The sequence below is a fragment of the Semicossyphus pulcher genome, unplaced genomic scaffold, assembly GCF_022749685.1.
Source record: "Semicossyphus pulcher isolate SPU_LCO1_2020_fin unplaced genomic scaffold, fSemPul1.0.p SCAF_18, whole genome shotgun sequence".
Taxonomy (NCBI): domain Eukaryota; kingdom Metazoa; phylum Chordata; class Actinopteri; order Labriformes; family Labridae; genus Semicossyphus; species Semicossyphus pulcher.
Genome location: NW_027211691.1, coordinates 20,770,458 through 20,791,086, shown reverse-complemented (window position 1 = coordinate 20,791,086; position 20,629 = coordinate 20,770,458). Strand labels below are relative to the sequence as shown.

The following is a 20,629-nucleotide window of genomic DNA, read 5'->3' as shown; positions in this document are numbered from 1 at the left end:
GGCCCAGTGTTTATAAAGGCTTGGAGGTACATGAGCACTAGTTCTGACCAAAAGACAGCAACCAAAGGTAAAGCTTCACAATGGAGAGGCTTGAAATTCAACCTTGGCTTTTAGAATAAAGTAAATAGAGCAATTTAATTGCCATTTCAAAGGAAAAATGGAGGACGCAGAGGATGACATAGCTGTTATTGGCATTGGATGCAACTTCCCTGGAGGTATGACTAAATTATTACGCTCTGGTTAAAATTTTTCTAAGTTACTATTTTATTTTATTTTTATTCTCTTGAGGTAAATTATAGATGTTGCTTTCTATTTAACTTAAGGTGAGGGGCTGGACAGTTTCTGGAGAGTTCTGTTGGAGGGAAAGAACTGCGCTGTGGATATTCCTAAAGAGAGGTTTGACACCACTTTTTGGTATGATGCTGATGATTGCACACCTGGAAAGACACAGACAACCAAAGCTGCACTTGTAGAAGGGTAAGCATTATCGCTCTATTCTGACATGATTTATTGAGGGATGTTTGAATTGTGATTAATTAGCTACTTTTATGTTTTAGGTTTAATGAGTTTGACCACAAGTTTTTTGGCATTACTGAAGCAGAGGCTGAATTCATGGACCCGCAGCAGAAACTCCTTCTGCAGTGCACATACAGGGCATTAGAAGATGCAGGAATAGCCATGGAAAGCATCAGTGGAAGCAGAACTGGAGTCTACATAGGTGACCTCCGATGTTCTATGATGCATTTTAAACTCCATGCATAATTGCAAGTTATCCCAAATGTAACATGCACTGCTTTTTAATGCTGTTGCAGGTATAATGAACAGGGATTATGAGATGCTCCGAAGTAACAATTCTACTACAATAAACCACTACAATGGCACTGGGACAGCAATGAGCATGGCTGCCAATAGAATTTCCTTCACATTTAATCTCACCGGCCCTTCTATTTCCATTGACACTGCCTGTTCCTCGTCTTTGGTGGCTGTGCATTTAGCCTGCCAGGCGATAAAGCAAGGTATTTGGTTCTGTTTTCAATAAAATTATATGCCTAAAAGAAAGCTAAAAGGCATACAATTTTAATGTTCCATTTTGCATTCCACTTTCTTTTTCAACTAGGAGACTGTGAAATGGCTCTGTGTGGAGGAGTCAGCTGTATAATAGAGCCAAGAGTGTTTATAGCTCTTAGCAAGGCCAAGATGATCTCACCTGAGGGGACTAGCAAACCTTTCTCCAGAAGTGCGGATGGCTATGGTAGGGGAGAGGGCTGTGGTGTTGTTCTTCTGAAACCTCTGAAAAATGTAAGTATTTGAAGTACAGTCATTTCATCTTGTTTATAAATTGCATAAATTAGTGAGCCTTCTAACAATGTGACTGTCCTTACAAAGGCCATCAAAGACCGCAACAAAATATGGGGTATCATCAGCAAAACAGCGGTCAACCAAGATGCTCACTCTGTCTCTCCAATCACCAAACCCTCCATGATTCAACAACAGGATCTGCTGCAAAGAATCTACTCAGAGTCTGACATCGCAAATGTCCAGTACATAGAGGCACATGGGACTGGAACACCCGTTGGGGATCCAACAGAGGCAGACAGCATCTCAAACATCATTGCTAAAGGCAAACCCACAGGTTCAGAGGCACTGAGGGTTGGCTCTGTGAAGGGCAACATTGGACACACAGAATCAGCAGCTGGAGTGGCCGGACTCATCAAGGTACTCTTAATGTTAAAGCATGAGACCATCGTTCCTACAGTTTTCTACTCAGAAGACAGTGCAAGTGTAGATGTAAAGGCTCTGAGTATAAGTATTCCAACTAAAGCTCAAAGATGGGAGACAAACGGGTCGTTAGAAAGGCTAGCCGGAATCAACAACTTTGGGTTTGGAGGCACAAATGCACATGTGATTGTACAAGAGTACAGACAAACCATCTGTCCCCCAAAGATCCCAAAAGGCTGTCCAAAAGTCTTTGTAATATCTGCAGCCTCTGAGGAATCATTTATCCGGACTCTCGCTGACACCCAACAAAGAGTTTCAAGTGATCAAACAGTTGATTTACAGGCACTGTCTTACACCTCAGCATGTGGAAGGAGTCATTCTAGACACAAATACAGGAAGGCCTTCCCAATTACCTCCCGTTCGGATTTAGAACATCAGTTGAATACTGCACTGAAAACAAAGGTTGAGTCAACAGGGTATGACGTCCAATTGGTCTTTGTGTTTTGTGGAAGCGGGGTTGCCTACAGGGGTATGTGCAAGCAGCTCCTGAGAGAGTTTCCTGTGTTCAGAGATAAAGTCAGAGAAGTTGATCATCTCTTTCAGAGTTATAAAAGCATCAGCATCTGTCAATGGCTTTCTGGTGACTATGATCACGATGATTTCAGCAAACCAAACTTTGTCCAGCCTCTTCTTTTTGCGATTCAGGTTGGCATTGCAACTCTGCTCAAGCAATGGGGTATCAAACCTGATGCTGTGCTTGGACACTCTGTTGGTGAGGTTGCTGCTGCTCACTGTTCTGGTCTCTTGTCTCTTGAGGATGCTGTGAAAGTGTTGTACCACCGTAGTTCTCTTCAGACCAAAGTCACAGGCGGGAAAATGCTTGTTGTTAGTAATGTGACTGTAGGACAGGTATTAGAAATCCTTCCGACCTTTTCTGGGAAGGTTTGTGTTGCTGCGTTCAACAGCCCTCAGTCCTGCACTCTGTCAGGGGATGCAGATGCTATAAACATCCTGCATCAGAGGCTGAAGACTGTGTTTGCGGAGGAGAATATCTTCCTCCATGAGTTAGATGTGCCAGCAGCATACCATAGCCATATGATGGATCCTATACTAGATGACATTGAGATAAGTATTGATCCCTTGGATCCCAACAATAAGAAATGTGGACTCTATTCGACTGTGACTGGAAGTAGTGACTCAGATGGTGACTTTAAAACAGGCAGGTACTGGGCAAAGAACATCAGAGAGCCTGTGTTATTTGAACAAACACTGCATGCTGTTACAGATAACAAGCCATCAAGGAGAAATGTCTTTGTGGAGATTGGGCCACGTAGGGCTCTCCAAAGGAACATACACGAGACTTTGGGAAATAACACCATAGTTCTTTCTTCTGTCCAGCCAGAGAGAGATTATGAGACAATCTTGTCTACCGTTGCTAGACTATTTCAACTTGGCATCAGTGTGGACTGGCATCAGCTCTACAGAGGGTGTGAGACATTGCCCACAGCTCTTCCAGTCTATCAGTTTGACAACACGAAAAAAGACATGAATTTTGAAGCTATGAGAAAAGGTGAGGAATCATGTGATTTTTCTCACCATAAGCTCATATCCCCAATGAAGCAAGGTATCAAAGAGTACAGGTGCAATCTATCAATTGAGACTGCACCGTATCTTTGGGAGCATAAAAACAATGCGGTTCCAATTGTTCCAGGCGCGTTTCATGTCGAACTAGCTTATGCCTCAGTGATGGCAAGTTTAATGCCAAAGAAACCTGTTTCTCTGCTCCAGCTCAGTGTAAGATTTGAGAGTCTGTTAACACTAAGCTCAAATTTACATCAGTTGAAAGTGAAACTGGAACATTCAGAGAATGAGGCTTCATTTAAAATACAGTCTTCAGTTGCAACACATGCCTCAGGCACATACAGGTGTACAGACGGCCAAGCACTGTTAGAAGAACCAACCTTTTGTCTCGACGTAATCTCCCAAAGGTGCAAAATAGTTATGAAGAGAAAAGAGATTTATTCAATTCTCTCTCAAGCAGGATTTGAATATGGCTCTCTCTTCAAGCAGCTTGATGATGTGCGTTTTGGTGAAGAGTTCAAGGAAGCTGTGACAGCAATTAAAGTCCCCAGTGAACTTCTGAAACATCTTCATGAGTATTTCATTCACCCTGTGATATTGGACTATTTCTTGCAAATGACTGCTGTGGTGGCTATTGGACGATTAACAGCCAATAAAGGATTCCCCTCAGCTATCGGTAGCGTCGCCATATCAGGACCACTACAAGAGGAAATGGTCATGTACTTACGAGTCACTCAAGAGACTCCAGATTTTCTTGAGGTATGTGGCAGCTTTTCCACCCCAGAAGGTCATGCACTGGTTGAACTGAGGCAGGTAAGGATTTCATTTTTGGGCAACTGCTCAAATGTCGTTCAGTCATGGTTCTTTTGCAACGAAATTACTGCAGTGCCTGACAAGACGGACTTGCAAACTTGCCAAATAAAAGCAATAGTTTTTGAAGACAAACTCGGCATTGCTAAAGGACTTAGGCCTTATCTTCTCTCAGAGTCTATGCTAGTTGAGAGCAGAGGGCATTGGACAGCAGAGCAAGTTCGAAATTTTGTGTTCTGCTCACTAAACAACAATCAGGATTTGGATAATGTTCTCTTCATTTGGGGTGTAGAGGACCTGAGTCACTTGTCATCTGACGAGATGCTGGACTGCTTGGTGACTTGCTGTGAGCTGTTGCGGCAGATCGTCTTAGCCTTGAAAGAGAGCAAACGCTCTTGCACTGTTCGTGTCATAACCTATAGATCAACAGAAACGATTGTGGACCATTGCAGTGCTGGTTTTGTGCTGTCTGGAATGATGAGAGCTTGTGCAGCAGAGATTGCTAGTCTTTCATTTCAACTGATTGACCTTGCTTCTGTGAGCAGTGAAGACATTCAAATGCTGGTTCATGTTATAAACACCTGCAAACAGCAAGAGGTCATGATCAGCAAAGGTCAAGTGTCAACAACAAGAATAGCAAGGACGTCTGTGATGGATCAGTCTTTATGTGCAGGTGATATGCACTCAGTAGATCTGAGTGGCTTTGCTATACAGACAACTGAGCCATACAGATTTAGTCAATTGTCTGCCATCCCCATCAACACAAATGTTAATCTTATCCAAGAGAAGTCAGTTGAGATTCAGCTAACCAATGTATGTGTGCATTCGTCTGATTACTTTCCTGTCACCACCTCACATTTGAACTACGGCAAGACAATGTATTGGACCGAGCATACATCACAAAATCACAAGCTTCTTGCTTTAGATTTTAGTGGCATTGTCACAAGTGTTGGGAAGCATGTTCACAATCTGAGAGTGGGGGATCATATTGCCGCATGTTATCCAGTTGAAGCCGCTGCGAAGATTATGATTCCTGAAGCCGTGTGCTACAGCACAAAGAGACTCCCATTTCTGAGAGAGAATCCATGTGTGTCCTACTTCATACTGGCGTGGGAGATCCTTCAGAGAATGCTGTCAGAGGTCAAACAACAGCACAAAAAGCTGGTAATTATCTCCCCCACACCAGCCTCTTCTCTGACAAAAGTTTTGGCTCTGACAGCAAACAGGTCAGGATGGAATGTTTCCTCTGGGCCACATTTCAGAGAAGACCCTCAACATTTTCATCAGTCTCATGCATTTGTTTTTCTGCCCCCGTTCAATCACTCTTGGCAGGAGATGAATGCCATTTGTGGTCATGATAGGCACGTTATTTTTGTTTGTTGCAATCCCATGTCATCCTTACTTCAAGCAAACATGTTTGCATTGAAGAGTGAACACATGCATGTACATAAACTTGATGTGACTAATGTCCTCCAGAGAGCCAATCTGCAAATACAAACCAAGAACATCTCCAATTGGCTCATGTCATTAGGATTTGATTCAGTATCTCTCCCTTTGAAAAGGCAAACTTTTCAATTATCTTGCACAAAAGAGCCTCAGACTGATGCAGACTCCTACTTCACAACAAAGACAGTGCAGCAAGTTGTTCTAGATAAAAGAGAATGTGATTGTCCAGTGTCTGATATCCCTTTACAAACAATGCCTGGACAGCTCTTTAAGCAAAGCTGTGTGTATATTGTAACTGGAGGGCTCTCTGGGTTAGGACTTGAGACAGTAAAGTTCATTGCCAATATTGGTGGAGGTTGTATAGCAACACTGTCCAGAAGGATTCTGACTGATCAAATGCAGATTCAAATGGAACTCCTTCAGAGAAGACATGGGGTGACAATCATGAATGTCCAATGTGACGTTTCGGTGTCATCTCAGGTTGAAGATGCAATCTCAAAGATTGAGCAAAGATTTCCCTCTTGTCCAATCAAAGGAGTATTTCACAGTGCTGCAGTATTACATGATGGTTTGATTGAAACCCTTGATCAGTCCCTCTTCCGGAAGGTGCTGCGGCCCAAAGTGAGTGGTGCTCTAAACCTTCATTATGCAACACTTCACAACAAACTGGATTTCTTTGTTTGCTACTCCTCCATTTCTTCATTCATTGGCAATGCCTCACAATGTAACTATGCAGCGGCCAATTCCTTTCTCGACACATTCTGTCATTATCGCAGAAACCTCGGCCTTGCTGGACAGTCCATCAACTGGGGTCCTTTGAATCTCGGTCTCTTGCTGAACAAAAACCATTTTCAAAGGTTTCTGGAGACCAAAGGGATGATGATAATGGATGTGAGTGACATTCAAGAGGCACTCGAAAAGTGTCTTCTTATGAACAGACCACAACAGGTAATTTGCAAGTTCAACTTCAAGAATCTTAAAATTCATGTTCTTTCACAAAATGTATCTCTCAAAGAGCGCCTGTCAGCTTTAGTGGAAATTGAGTCTAAAGATGATGTAAGTAATGATCCTGGGGTTCAGTGTTTATCTTCCACACATGTAAGTGTGAGGACAATTGTCAGAGACATCAGCAATCTTAGTATAGATGAGCTTGATGATGACTCCGCTCTGTGTGCACTGGGTATTGACTCAATGTTGGCCATGACTCTGCAGAATAAGATTTTTCAAGAGACAGGCGTGAATGTTCCCTTGGTCCGAATATTGGACCCCAACAGTACACTGGCCACTTTGGAAACTTTTGTAATGAATAGTAGATCAGGCATCAAAGAATGCTTTGAATGAAGAGTAAGAGAAGGTTTTGTGAATGCATGACAATGGTTGACATAACTTTTACTTTCAGCACAGGGACTGCACTGTGCCACTGCTGGGATTGTTCTCAAAGTAGTTGGTTAAAATTCTTAGCAGTAGGTCGGTTCATGCAATCCTACAATACTCTTTTCTAGTTAGTGGGTATTTGTTTAGTTGTTTTTCCACTTTTAGCAGTCACATATGTATGCAGTGCTGTACTACTTTCTAATTTTGACTAAGGTATATTTATGTTGCTGACAAGTTCTTTGTAGAAGATCTGTAAAATTGATGGAGGTAGTCTACAACAAAATATATGTATCCTACTAGCAAGTATTTTTGTGAACATTTTCATTGTTTGTATGTTGCACTTACACCTTATGTTAATCATTTGTCTTATGAAATATATATTTTTGAATCTTCACATATTTTTGTTTTTGTAATATCTTTTATCATTTAGCACGGCAGATTTGTGGGAACAAGTGGGAACAAACACACATGACACTAAAATGGCCGCACTGTCTAAGAGCCACTCCTGATACTCATGTGTAAATTGGAATTGAGTAAACAGCTTGAAGTACATTTGTTAATAAACCAACCTCAGGAAGCGCATTAAGGAATTGGAAGTTTGTTTTATTGTGTCACAAAAGAGGCAAAAATACAATGAATTGAAGTAAACAATCTACATCTACAAGTACTAACACCAACTATCAGTATCTTCAAGTCTCAGAAGCCCAAAAATATCTTGATTGACAGCAGGAATTGTGTAATTGTGGTTTGAAAACTAGCTTTTTGAAAAATAACATAATAAGAAGTATTTCCCGTTATTTAGATGGATAGCAAATGTTCGCTAATAAAATAATCATTTATCAAGAAAATTTTGTATTTTATTGTTATGCTGACTTTTCATATTTTCATCATGAGCATTTATTAAGAGACTGAGTGATACTGTGATACAAAAAAAAATACATTAAAATAGAGCATGTTTTTTTTTTTCAAAAGTGAGAAAAATGCATGCTATAACATGGTGCATGGTTATAACAATGCAAAACAATGTAAAACTTCAACAAAATAAACAAAGACATTTATAAAAGATACGCTATGCAAATTTGGCAAAACACAGTATGAACATGTGGCATTAACACTAGAATGCTTTTATATTATAATGACCATACTACGCATTGAAACCAATTAGATATAACTGATGTTTCTGTTTCTGCATTTGTCCTTTCTACAATCTGGTAGAAACATCATCCAGATCTTTGACTGGAAGAGACTCTGCATCATCACTGAGATTTGTACTTTCTTCACTCAGTATAGCTACTACAGTTGATAGGGTGGCATTGGGATCTAACAGTTTCACCAAAGGCACATTCACACCTCGCCCCTGAAAGATTAGATTCTGCAGAGTCATGGCCTGCATGGAGTCAATGCCTAAAAAAGAAAGAAGTGATTCATCTTTCAGTTCGCTTTCATCCATGCCAATGGCCTCACAAAGCAGAGAGACAACGTACTCTTTTGGTGAGACGGATTCATTGGGTTTGGAAAGAGAATCAGTCTCCTTGGATTTATGGGAAGCCTCCTCTACCAATGCAGACATGCGCATGGTCAAGGCTGCATTTTGAGATAGAATGTTGTGCCTGATATTTGTGAAGTGAAACTTACAAACAGCCTGTTGGGGTCGATTGAGAACAAGACATTGCTCTAGACTTCTATGAATCTCTGTCACATCCAACACCATCATTCCCTTTGCCTCAAGAAACTGCTGTAAATGTTCCTTGTTCAAAAGGAGACCCAGGTTTAGAGCCCCCCAATTTATCGACTGTCCAGGCAACCTGAGTTTGCGCCGGTAATGACAGAACATGTCTAAAAATGTGTTGGCTGCTGCATAGTTTGTTTGTGATGCATTTCCCAGAAAAGCTGATATGGAGGAGTAACAAACAAAGTAATCTAACTTACAGTGCAGGGTTGCATGGTGCAAATTCAATACACCGCTAACTTTAGGTTTGAGAACTTTCTCGTAGAGAGATCTATCCAGGGTTTCAATCAGCCCATCATGCAAGACAACTGCACTGTGAAACACTCCTTTGATTGGACAACCAGGGAATTTCTGGCTGATGACACGGATAACTTTGCGAACACACTTGGAGACAGATATGTCACACTCCATGGCAGTGATGCAGTTCCCACACTGTCTTTCCACAAGGTGTATGTCTTGCTCTACATCTGGTGTGGGCTTGCTCCTGGAGAGTATGACTATGTATTCACCGCCTCTTTGCGAGATAAACTTGACAGTTTCAAAACCCAGACCAGAAAGACCTCCTGCCACTATGTACACGGCTCTTTTTTGGAAAAGCTGTTTCTTTGTTGGAAGCAATGGAATGTCAGACAGCCTATTGCCTATTATATCTTCTTCCAGAGCCACAACCGCCAGCTTCTTTGAGTTGAAGTACGACTGTGGTTTCTCTGAATTAAGGCACATGATGCTATCACATTTCAAACTTTGAAAGGTATAGCTCTCAAGAGCAAATGTTCTGCTTAAATTCAAGGACTTCAGCCACTGATAAATGTGTGGCCTTTGTGCACTCAAAGATCCCTTTTGCAAAATGACTGGCATCTGAATTGTCTTCATATGAACGCTTTCATTTACACTTTGGAATATCTCCTGAGAAAGCAAACAGTGCATTTGAGAGTCACAGATGAAGACAGCATTTTGGACACCTGGAGAGTTGCAAATTTTAGGAATCAGAGAATAATCAAATGGAGGTAGAAAGACAAATGCATCTATTTGATTGACATCTACAAAAGAGCCATTGCACTGTGGGCCAACGATCTCATTCCAACCGGACTTGTAAGAGGTGAGTGCCAAGACTTTAATCAGAGCTGAATCAGGCACACGGGATATGATTCCGAGAATATGTTTGGCTTTAGGCAGGGCTTTATGCAAAATCTCCCATGCTAGCACAAAGTAGGAAACACAGGGTAGTTTTTGAAGGAAGGGGAACCGCTTGGTGTTGTAGCAAACATCCTCTGGTACCCTGACCTTGCTGGCTGCCACCACGGGATAACAGGATGCAACTTGATCTCCCACTTTTAATTTCCTGACATCTTTTCCGACTGCTGTAATGGTACCACTGAAATCAAGAGCCAGTAGCTTGTGGTTCTGTGATGAGTGTTTGTTCCAGTAAAGTGTCTGGCCAAATTTTAGATGTGAAGCACTGACCGGAAAGTAATCAGATGAATGAACACATATTTTTGTGGGCCGAATTTCAACTGATGTATCTCTGATTGGATGGGAGTCCTCCTCAAAGTGAATGGCACTCAGTTCAATCATCTTATGTGCATTAGCTGTGTAAAGGATGCAGGGCTCAGACATTTTTGAGGTAAAACTGCCCTTTGAACTGTCAATGATTTGTAGTGGTGTTCGAACAATGGAAGGTTTCAAAATCAGCCCATCTTTTACCACCAACTCTGGGTATGTGCTGCAAGGACAAGACCTTAGGACTTCAGCCAGTGCTGCAATGTCCTTGACAGAGGTAGTATGTATATCAATCAGCTGAAATAAAAGATCTGGTAACTCTGCAGCAAATGATCTTGTCATACCAGCAAGAGCAAAACCTGGACTAAGGTGATCTACTGTGATGTCAGATGAACAGTAGGTGATTGCTCTGATGGAGTTTGGGAAGTGAATTCGCTTAAGCTCAAGGACAATTTGGCGGAATATCTCACAGCAGCTCGCCAAATTCTGCAGGACAACATCTGCTGCCATTGAAGTGAGGTCTTCTTTACCCCACATAAATAAGACCTCATCAAAGTTTATCACAATATCTGTTATATTGAGATTTGCCAAGAGAGAGGGAAACCCATGGCTCAAGATATCTTTTGCCAGTGTGAAAGAAATGTATCGAGAGTTCAAGTCCAAATACTGTTGCAGGCCTTTAGAGATCCCTAAATGTTCACTGAAGACCAAGGCCTTAGGAGGAGGCGCAGATGTGATGGCTTCAGGGATGATGCTAAATGCATTATGATAGAAATACTCCTCAACCACATGAGAGCGACTTCCAAGGTACTTGAATATCACATGCTTAACCTCAACCAACGCTCTACCTTCTTTATCTGCAAAGCACCCACAAATCTCAAAGTGATCAACGCCTACATCTGTTGCTCTCAGGTAGATAATCATCTCCTCTTGCAAGGGCTCACACACAGTCAGACTTCCAATTTTGGCAGGAAATCCTGGTCTACCTGCAAAAATATGCTCAACTGTGAAAGGAAGAAGCTGCATCAGAAAATCGAGTACAACTGGATGAATGTAGTAGTCATGCAACTGTGGTCGCAGTTCTTCTGGAACCTTAATAATGGCAAAAACCTCCTTGAGATCTTCCCCATAGTGAACATCCCCCTTATTCTGGAAGACATTTCCATACTGAAAGCCTCCTTCAGAGAGATACCCATAGAGCTTCTGAGCACTCACTACAGATTTGCATCTTTTAAAGATGGAGATTAGTGAAATGGACTGCTCCTCTATCAGCCTCTCTTTCTTTGAAACAAGTGTGCCTGATGCATACATTGCAGATGGGGAGTGTACCATGAACTTAGTTTCTGTTTTTGTTTGTTGTATTTTGATTTTCATTTCAGGTGAATTCTGAGTTAAAAGAAAAGGACTGTGAAAATTGACACTGAGCTGCAGTGAACTGAGTGGTACTTTTGGTTTGGCAATGGCCATGAATGCGGCTAAACCCAACTCAACATAGAAGGCACCAGGGATGATGGGAATACCGTTGTGCATGTGCTCTTTCAGGTAGAAGGAAGAGTCAGATGTCAGATCACAGGTGAAAATGTTGCTTTCACTTCCTGTCTGACAAAGCACAGGATGATTACTTGTCGTGTACTTCTGTGCTGCTCCAATAATAACATCTCTGTCAGAGCAATCAAACTGGTATTTCGGAATGGGCAGCGGTACTGTCTCAGATCCTCTGTAGAAGATGTTCCAATTTACATGGACACCCAGTTCAAAGAGCTTGGAAACTACAGACGTTATTGTTTCATGATCTTTCTCTGGCTGCACCGATGCAAGAACAACCGTGTCATTACCTAGACATTCCATAATGTTTCTCTGCAGCGCCCTTTTTGGCCCTATCTCCACAAACACTGTGTTCTTCTTTCCTTTAGTTGCTGATTTCACTGCCTGCTCAAAAGCTACTGGCTCACGAATGTTTCTAGCCCAGTATTCCCCCGTGCAGAAATCACCCTGTTGGACTTCATTGCCTGTCACTGTTGAGAGCAACTCTGTGTCAAGACCATGCACCTGTAGGGAGTTAATTGTCTCCTTAACTTCTGTCAGAATTTGGTCCATCATGTGGCTGTGATAAGCAGCAGGAACATCCAGTGTACAAAGGAATAGATTGTGACTGTCAGCCGAGGTGCTTAGCTCCTTATAGAGTTTCTCAATTGCATCTGCATCACCTGAGACTGTGCAGGACTGCGGGCTGTTGAAAGCAGCAAGGCTAATTCTACCAGAGTATTGAGGGAGAATAGCAGTTACCTCTGATACAGCCATATTGCTGATCACAAGCATCTTCCCCCCAGTAACTTTGCTCTGGAGAGTACTGCGGACAAAGATAACTTTCACTGCATCCTCAAGAGACAAGAGGCCAGAACAGTGAGCAGCTGCAACTTCACCAATGGAGTGACCAAGTATCACATCTGGCTTGACACCCCAGTGTCTGAGTAAGGTGGTAATTCCAACTTGGATAGCAAAGAGGAGTGGTTGGACAACATCTGGATTTCTAAAGTCACTATCCTCAAACTCACTTTCAAGTCTGTCCAAGACATTCAGCTTACTCTTTCTTTGGAAAAGTTGTGAAATCTCTTTGACCTTGTCCCTAAAAACAGGCTCGTGCTTTAGTAGCTGTTTGCACATACCATGGTAAGTGACACCATTTCCACAGAAGACAAACACTAACCTTGGATCTGTGTAGGACTGGCTAACATTTTTGCCTACAGTGACATTTAATCTCTCTTTAAGATCTAATATGGACGAAACCTTGATGGCCTTTCTGTATTTATGTTTTAGATGACTCCTCCTACAAGCTGATGTGTACAAGAGAGAATCTAGATCTACGTTGCTATCTGCTTCTAGATGTTTAATGGTGTCTTCCATCATCAGAGTAAGAGATTTTGGTGAATTTGCCGACAGGACAAAATACTTTACTAGTTTCCTATCATTCTCTAGCTTAACGAGTGTTTGTTTGTGCTGTTTGACAATCGAGTGTGCATTTGTGCCCCCAAAGCCAAAGTTGTTAACTCCTGCAATTCTTGCATTAGAAGAGGCTTCCCACTTTTCTGCTTCCTTAGGAACCTTAATGTTCAAGGCTTTGGCATCTATACTGGCAGTCTCTTCAGAGTAGAAAACCGAGGGAACAATGGTCTCATGCTTCATCATCAGGAGAACTTTAATGAGTCCGGCCACTCCAGCAGCAGATTCTGTGTGTCCGATGTTGCCCTTCACAGAGCCAACCCTCAGTGCGTCTGAACCAGGAGGTCGGCCTTTAGCAATGACATTTGAGATGCTTCCTGCCTCTGTTGGGTCTCCAGCTGGGGTTCCAGTCCCATGTGCCTCTATGTACTGGACATTTGCAAGGTCAGACTCTGAGTAGATTCTGCACAGGAGTTCCTCTTGTTGGGACATGGAGGGTTTGGTGATTGGAGTGGCGGAGTGACCATCTTGGTTGACAGCTGTTTTGCTGATGATACCCCAGATATGGTCACGGTCTTGTATGGCCTATAAAGCAACAACACTTGAATTAAACAACAATTAGAGTATACTGTTCTTACCATTGTAAAAAAAAATAGTTGATAAAATAGTTGCATTTTTATTACTTCTTATTCTGACCTTTTTAAGTGGTTTGAGGAGAACAACCCCGCAGCCCTCCCCTCTGCCATAACCGTCTGCTCTGTTGGAGAAAGGTTTGCTGGTCCCTTCAGGTGAGATCATCTTGGCCTTGCTTAGAGCAACAAACACTCTTGGCTCTATGATACAGTTGACTCCTCCACAGACAGCCATGTCACAGTCACCTGGTAAGACAAAACATACCTTGAAATGTGACAAAAAAAGTTCAAATTTTAACATGTATCCTTGAAATTAAAACCATGGTCGATGGCCTTTCATCGTGGCTACTGTATAGGTTGCTTTAAAAAGAGTCATTGACTTGAGTTAGACGTACTGTACGGACCTTGTTTAATGGATTGACAGGCAAGATGAAGAGCCACGAGAGATGATGAGCAGGCGCAGTCTATAGACAGGGACGGTCCAGTGAAGTTGAAGATGTATGAAACTCTGTTTGCTGCAATACTCATTGCAAGCCCTGTGCCAGTCCAGTGGTTGATCACACTAGGGTGCACATGTGCAGCGTTTGTCTCATAATCTCTGTTCATTAGGCCTAAAATCAAATCAAAATGACCTGGTGATTATTGTGTGAAGATAATTCAGACGCACAGATAGTTGAACAGTTATACAAATCAGATAGAAATTGAAATTGTACAAAAGAAAGTCACTGACAACACATTTGACTGAATTACCAATAAACACTCCTGTCCTTGTCCCACTGGCCTCCTCCATAGGAATTCCAGCATTTTCTAAAGCCCTGTACACACACTGTAGGAGCAGTTTCTGTTGAGGGTCCATTTGTTCCACTTCACTGTCACTGATGCCGAAAAACTTGTGGTCAAATTCATTGAACCTGTAAAGATTCAAAGTTACATGTATTTTCCTGTATTTACTTTTCTAATTTGTTCCTAATAAATAATCATGTTAGTTCTCACGACTATGCACAAAGATAGGTTGTTAAACAAAACACATTAGTGGGCCTTTTGAAACAGATGAATTAATGAAATTTAGAGGCCATACCCGTCGATGAGAGCAGCCTTGGCCGTGCGGGATTTACCCGCTTTGTTGTCATCAGGGTCATACCAGCTGGCTAAGTCAAATCTCTCTTTGGGAATTGGCACAGAACAGTTTCTCCCTTCCACCAGAACCTTCCAGAAATTTGTAAGCCCTTCCCCTGTTTGAAATGATATTTTGGATTTACATTTTAAATTGTAGAAGGTAGATTAGCAAAGCTAGCAAGCTTTTTTTGTGTGTATTTTAATGTCTGGATTTCCCTGGTTTGCAAACAGGAAGGTATTTTTTTATGTCACATTTGTCAAAATAAATACAATAAATACAAACAGCGACAAAAGAAACCAAAACCGTCCCCAAATTGAAATGACTTACCCCCTGGAAAATTGCATCCAATGCCGACCACAGCAATACTGTCTTCAGCTTCTTCCATTCTGACTCGGAAAGAAAAAATCAAATACTTTTACTGCACCTCCATGTCAGCATCACATCCAGAGAGAGATGTGTTTAGCATCATTTTAAAATTGTGTAATTACTCCAGTTAGTCATGCACCAGTGTATCCTTGCATCCAAACCGTTCGCCTTTTCCTTCACTGATGGTATCACTGCCCCACCTCTGCTGATTCTTATAGCCAGCTTCTTAATGTTTATTAAACTTTAATGATTTATTGTATACGTGGCCATGGAGATGAAGGACTTCAGTGCACACATTTGTGGGGGCTTGCAAATGATTAGGCCAAGTTTAATAAGTAAATCAATACTTTATCAAACAAAGGGGTGACTTAAGGTCTTGTTTCATCCAAATTATTCCATAATTAACAATCCATGAAGGAGAGGGGGGTTAAAATGTTTTCATGGGTTAAACCTGAGCTTTAGTGGCATTATAAACAACACACGTTAAGTAAGATTGTGGCCTAAATTGGTGCTTACATTAAAGCTACTGTGAGGAACTTTCGGTTTTGATCTTAGAGGCCTCTGGAGGATCAGAGGATTTCCTCAGAGATCCTTTAACGACAGTCGCCCGGTAATAACCCAGCCAAAAACACATTTTCATAGTAAAGATGAGGAACTACATTGTAAGTGTTGTCGGCATAAAAAATGTTGATAGTCAATTCTTGTATCAATAATTGAAATGAATGAAATGTCAGCCATATGCAAGTCAGGACTGAAACAAAGGATGGAGTGGAGCACCAAGTTTAATGTCAGAAAATAGAGGTACAGAAAACAAGAAACATTAAACAAGTGAACAACTTTGTATTCTCACTCATTAGAAAAGGTTTCTCTCTGAGTGAATTCACATATTTATTCAAAAAAACACCACAAAAGCTGTTAGAAACATGGATAGAAAAGTATTTAAGATTGTGACCATATCTGTAAATCAGAACCGTAAAGACATAAAATACACATATATAATATACTTTCTGTTTTCTTAGTTAGATATAGTTCACATTATTTCTTGCAAAATAACATATTCTGCATGAATTATAAAAGAAGCACAACAGGCTGTGAGGCGAGGCATTGTATATTTAATCCAGGTTGCCTCATTCCCACGTTATCGACCACATCTGACAGCTCAAGTCCCACAACTTCTGCGCCAGGACGTCGTCTTTGCCGGCCGCCGCGCAGTTGGCGGGAGCACAGTCGCTGCAATCAAACAAATATGAGTTTAGCTCCATGTTTGAGGTCAGTTTTAAATTCTTCTGATACGAGGTAGAAAAATAACTCATTTTTACCCCTTAAAGGGCCAGTTCGCCGACTTTTTACCTCAGTCCTATCATGCTATTAGTTTAGTTTGTTTAGTTTAGTTTATTGTTAAGTTTGTCAGGGACCATGTACAACATACATTCATCTCAGTTAAGAGAGGAGATGCATTGCACCAGATTTAGCTGATTAGCTAATTTCCATCTACAGTCCCTGGGCAGGTAGAAACACAAGCGATACAGAATACAATAAACAATTAGGAGATACAGAATATAATTAAGAGATAATAAGAAATGGAAGCATCATACCAACCTTCCCTAACTGCAGACCTACCACCCTCCCAATCTTCCCTCCACTCCCACAAATAGCATACTACCATATGTATCATATGTACCCACGCCCACCCACTCTCTCACACACACCAAATAATTGTGTACTGTGTACAGTACGAAATTAAGGGGAGCTAATGCCATTATGGTAAAAAAAAATTCTAGAAACATCTAGAAAAAGATGGTAGCTCATTCTGTAGGGACTTGACTTAAGAACTGGTGGGTGAAAATTGTGTGAAAAGGGGTCAATATTGGGGCATTTTGTGTGTAAGGTTGCAAGTTCCTTCCATGTTGTCTTCATGTATACATTTCACAAGATATGAGGCTTACCACACTGGCCAACTACGCATGCATAGACCTGTATTAAGCAACAACTCCCTGGTATTTCAGTTACTGTGTGGAAAACAGCAATAACTATATAGTTAATGTTTACATAAGGCCACAATTAATTTTAATTGTTTTGTTCGCTGTATTGCATATAAGGCCAGTGATTGCAACAAATTAATTTCAAATATAAATCCATGACTTGATTGCCTGCTGTTGATGGTTGATGTGCTGCTGTATAACATCTACTTTAGTGTTAAGTGTACCTGTAGTATCCACCGCTCTCTTCCGCCAGTGACGGCTCCACCGCACAGTAAATGGACGTCTGAGCTCCCTGGGAAGAGTTTTTGGTGAAAGGACTGACCATCTTCATGATAACCCGCTGAGGGCCACTCAGGTGACGCCATAAATCTGTCTGGACGACCCCGGGGTGAAGGGAATATGCCGTCACACCAGTGTCTGAAAGACAAGTCAATCCTTTAGAACTGTGCATAGACAATTGGACAAAAAATGTTTTGCCGTAGATGAAAGGTAAAAATAATGTCACCTTCTAGTCTTTTTGCCAGTGAGCGGGTGAAGAGGATGTTAGCCAGCTTGCTCTGAGAGTAGGCTGCCCTCTTCTCGTAATTCTTCTCGCTGTTGATGTCGTCCAGTTTGATGGTGCCCCAGCTGTGAGCCATGGAGGACACAGTGACGATCCTGGCTGGAGCTGATTTTTTGATCAGGTCTATCAACAGATGTGTCAACAGGAAGTGACCTGGAGAACAAGGAAATTATTTTAATATTCAAATTCAGAGTGTAGAAGTAGAAAGAGGATTTCGAATGCACGGAATTTAATGGACATAAAATCAAAAAACATATAAGAAACTACATAATCTTATTTACCCATGTGATTGACACCGATCTGCATCTCAAACCCATCTGCTGTCTTCCCATAAGGACAAACCATCACACCAGCATTGTTGATGAGGATGTTCAGTTTGGGCTCGTCTGTTGAAACCAACATTAAAAAAGTGAAATAGTGTTGCTTTCAAGTTCCTTCATGTGAATTGCTTTTTTAAAATTACCTTTGTTTATGGCCTCAGCGAACTCTCTGATCGACTTGCTGTCTGCCAAGTCGAGTTTCATGTAAACAATGTTTTCATTCGCTGAGGTCTCGATGACTTCTTTCACAGCGGCCTGTCCTCTCTCGGGGTCCCGGCACGCCATGATGATCTTTGCCCCTAGACGCAAAATTATAAAAAGCAGTTAGTCAAAACAGCGTGAGTAACGTCTAAACACACATGCTGGTTTTGTGTATGCATTCATTCACAGACACACACCAGGCATGGATGTGGTAAAGAGCGCCCCCAAGTGACAAAGTTACTGAACTGTAGAGGGGGATTTAAAGAGAAATATGCACTCTGGAAAAGGAAAGGAGGCTAATATTTGTCTTAAAAAATGGCAAGATGGCTCACTAAAGGTAAATTCTACTCAATTTACTGAGGTTACAGTTTTTAAAAACACAGGTTTGTATCTTACAGAAAGATTAAGAATAACAGAATTGAAAACCGGTAAACAAAGAAATAACGGGAAGTCCATAGTTACATAGTGTAATTTGTATTTCTGGTTTATGAATGCTCTCATAAATAACTAAACAAATAGTTCAAATGTCCGGCAGAGTGTCTGTCAGTAAGGCAGGATTGCCTTAAAGGATGTTTATATTCCTCAATATGCAGCGCTGAAAATAAGTGTTGTTGTGTTATCAGTACCAAAACTAAAACTAATCCCTAAACTAAACTCATTGCCCCACCCACTTTGGAAATGGTCAAAATACTAAACAGTAATAATATGCCAGTAACCGTGACACAGCAAAAAAAATATATTTTGTAAAAAATTATGTAAACAAACAATTTTTCCCCCTCAAAATGAATGTGAGGATTTGTAGAGCTGCAACAGTTAGTTGATCAAAAATGTTTTGCCAACTATTTTGATAATTAACGAATCCTTTAAGCCATTTTTAAAGTAACAATATCCATCATTTGCTCGTTCTAGCTTCTTAAGTTTCTTGAGTTGCTGCTTTTTCTTTGAATTTTATGATTGAAGTCTTCAGTTTAAGCTCAGGGAAATTGTGATGAGCATTTTCTAATTCAAACATTCAATTAAAGCTCCTGACGAACTTTCGGTTTGTGTTGATTTTGGCGCCCCCTGTGGACAAAGCCGTACCTCTTATCTCTTTGCTGATTTTGTCCTGTACATGTTTAAGTAGTGCGTCTTTACAAAAAATCTCATCCATCCTTCTTTTAACAGTCATATGTATCACTCACTGTGAATCTTTGTCATTGAAAGTGTAAACAAAGGCAGCGTGCAGTTAACCGCCTCGTCTGACACCTACCCACCTCCAGCTGTTTCAGGCATTCAAAAATAACTATGTAGAAAGAACCAATCTTGTTGCTGATGGTCTGGTTTGTTTGTATTGGTCATAGAGAGTAATCACAAGTAATCTCAGTCTGTTTCATAACCAGCAAAAAACTCCTCAAAGGAGCTTTACGTCATTTTTTAAAGCAACAAGGTCCGTCATTTGCTCATTCTAGCTTCTTTAGTTTCAGGATTTGCTCATTTTCTTTAAATTGTATGATATTAAATTGAAGAGTCTGATGGTTTTATACAAAAAAAGACATATTTAAGTCTTCAGTTTTGGCTCTGGGAAATTGTGAGGACATTGTTCTAATTCAAACATTAGATTTAGACCTAAATTTAAGTCAGACCAACCTCTCTTTGCCAGGTCTATGGCTGTCTCTTTGCCAATCCCAGTGTTGGCACCAGTGATGACCACAGTTTTGCCATCCAGCCTCTCAGCAGAGGACCAGGAACCCCGGAACAAATTTCTGGGATATTGAGAAATAAGTGAGTCAACCAGCAAAAAGGGTGTGTTAAGAGCAATGACAAAGCAAACACACAAACAGAAAACATATATATTAATACTATTTAGCACTCAACTATAAGAGAGGAAACTTTTATTAACTTTAACTGTAGCTATAAAGTTACCTAACATTAGGCTATTTTATAACTTGAGCCCAACTACCTTAAAACTAGATTTTTTTTTAGACAGCTAGAGTATTTTCATGAATGTCAAGAGTTCTCACCTCATAGCCTGCATCTCTCTTCACCACAGCGTTCACTTTATTGGCTGAATTAAACCTCAACACCTGGAAACAAATCTTTAATCCCTGTTTCTGGCCACAGTCTTGATATAAAGAAGAGCGTCAGTGGGTTGAATAGCCGTTGCGGAAGTGCAAGTAAACACTAATGTTTGATAGGCTCGGATTCTAGCCAATGGGCTGCGACGCTCTCGAATTCGAAGAGCACTGATTGGCTGAGCTCAGTGTTTAGGTCCATCCTTCGTGGTGTGTGTTCGATTAGGAATACGGGCTGCGCCGGATGGGTATGGAGTTCGCACTTGTCACAAGGAGGACAAAGTTTATGATAACCAGGG

The 20,629-nt window shown here is 41.1% G+C and overlaps 3 protein-coding genes across 3 annotated transcripts; 1 reads left to right on the top strand and 2 right to left on the bottom strand.

Annotated features, from left to right (window-relative positions):
• The first annotated feature begins 157 nt into the window (after positions 1-157).
• pks1 (polyketide synthase 1) lies at positions 158-6,897 on the top strand. The gene is made up of 6 exons (XM_069667061.1): positions 158-215; positions 324-477; positions 558-718; positions 813-1,016; positions 1,118-1,299; positions 1,387-6,897. The coding sequence occupies exons 1-6, from the start codon at positions 158-160 to the stop codon at positions 6,895-6,897; spliced, it is 6,270 nt and encodes a 2,089-aa protein (XP_069523162.1).
• A 1,234-nt stretch (positions 6,898-8,131) lies between these two features.
• fasn2 (fatty acid synthase 2) lies at positions 8,132-15,233 on the bottom strand. The gene is made up of 6 exons (XM_069667912.1): positions 15,176-15,233; positions 14,810-14,963; positions 14,482-14,642; positions 14,136-14,342; positions 13,796-13,977; positions 8,132-13,684 (listed from the first exon to the last, which is right to left on the bottom strand). The coding sequence occupies exons 1-6, from the start codon at positions 15,231-15,233 to the stop codon at positions 8,132-8,134; spliced, it is 6,315 nt and encodes a 2,104-aa protein (XP_069524013.1).
• A 753-nt stretch (positions 15,234-15,986) lies between these two features.
• On the bottom strand, positions 15,987-20,407 carry LOC138595671 (retinol dehydrogenase 12-like). The gene is made up of 7 exons (XM_069667016.1): positions 20,280-20,407; positions 19,906-20,021; positions 18,222-18,377; positions 18,040-18,144; positions 17,702-17,911; positions 17,421-17,613; positions 15,987-16,444 (listed from the first exon to the last, which is right to left on the bottom strand). Exons 1-7 carry the CDS (start codon positions 20,291-20,293, stop codon positions 16,342-16,344), a joined length of 897 nt encoding a protein of 298 aa, XP_069523117.1. The 5' UTR covers positions 20,294-20,407; the 3' UTR covers positions 15,987-16,341.
• Between the last annotated feature and the right edge of the window lie 222 nt (positions 20,408-20,629).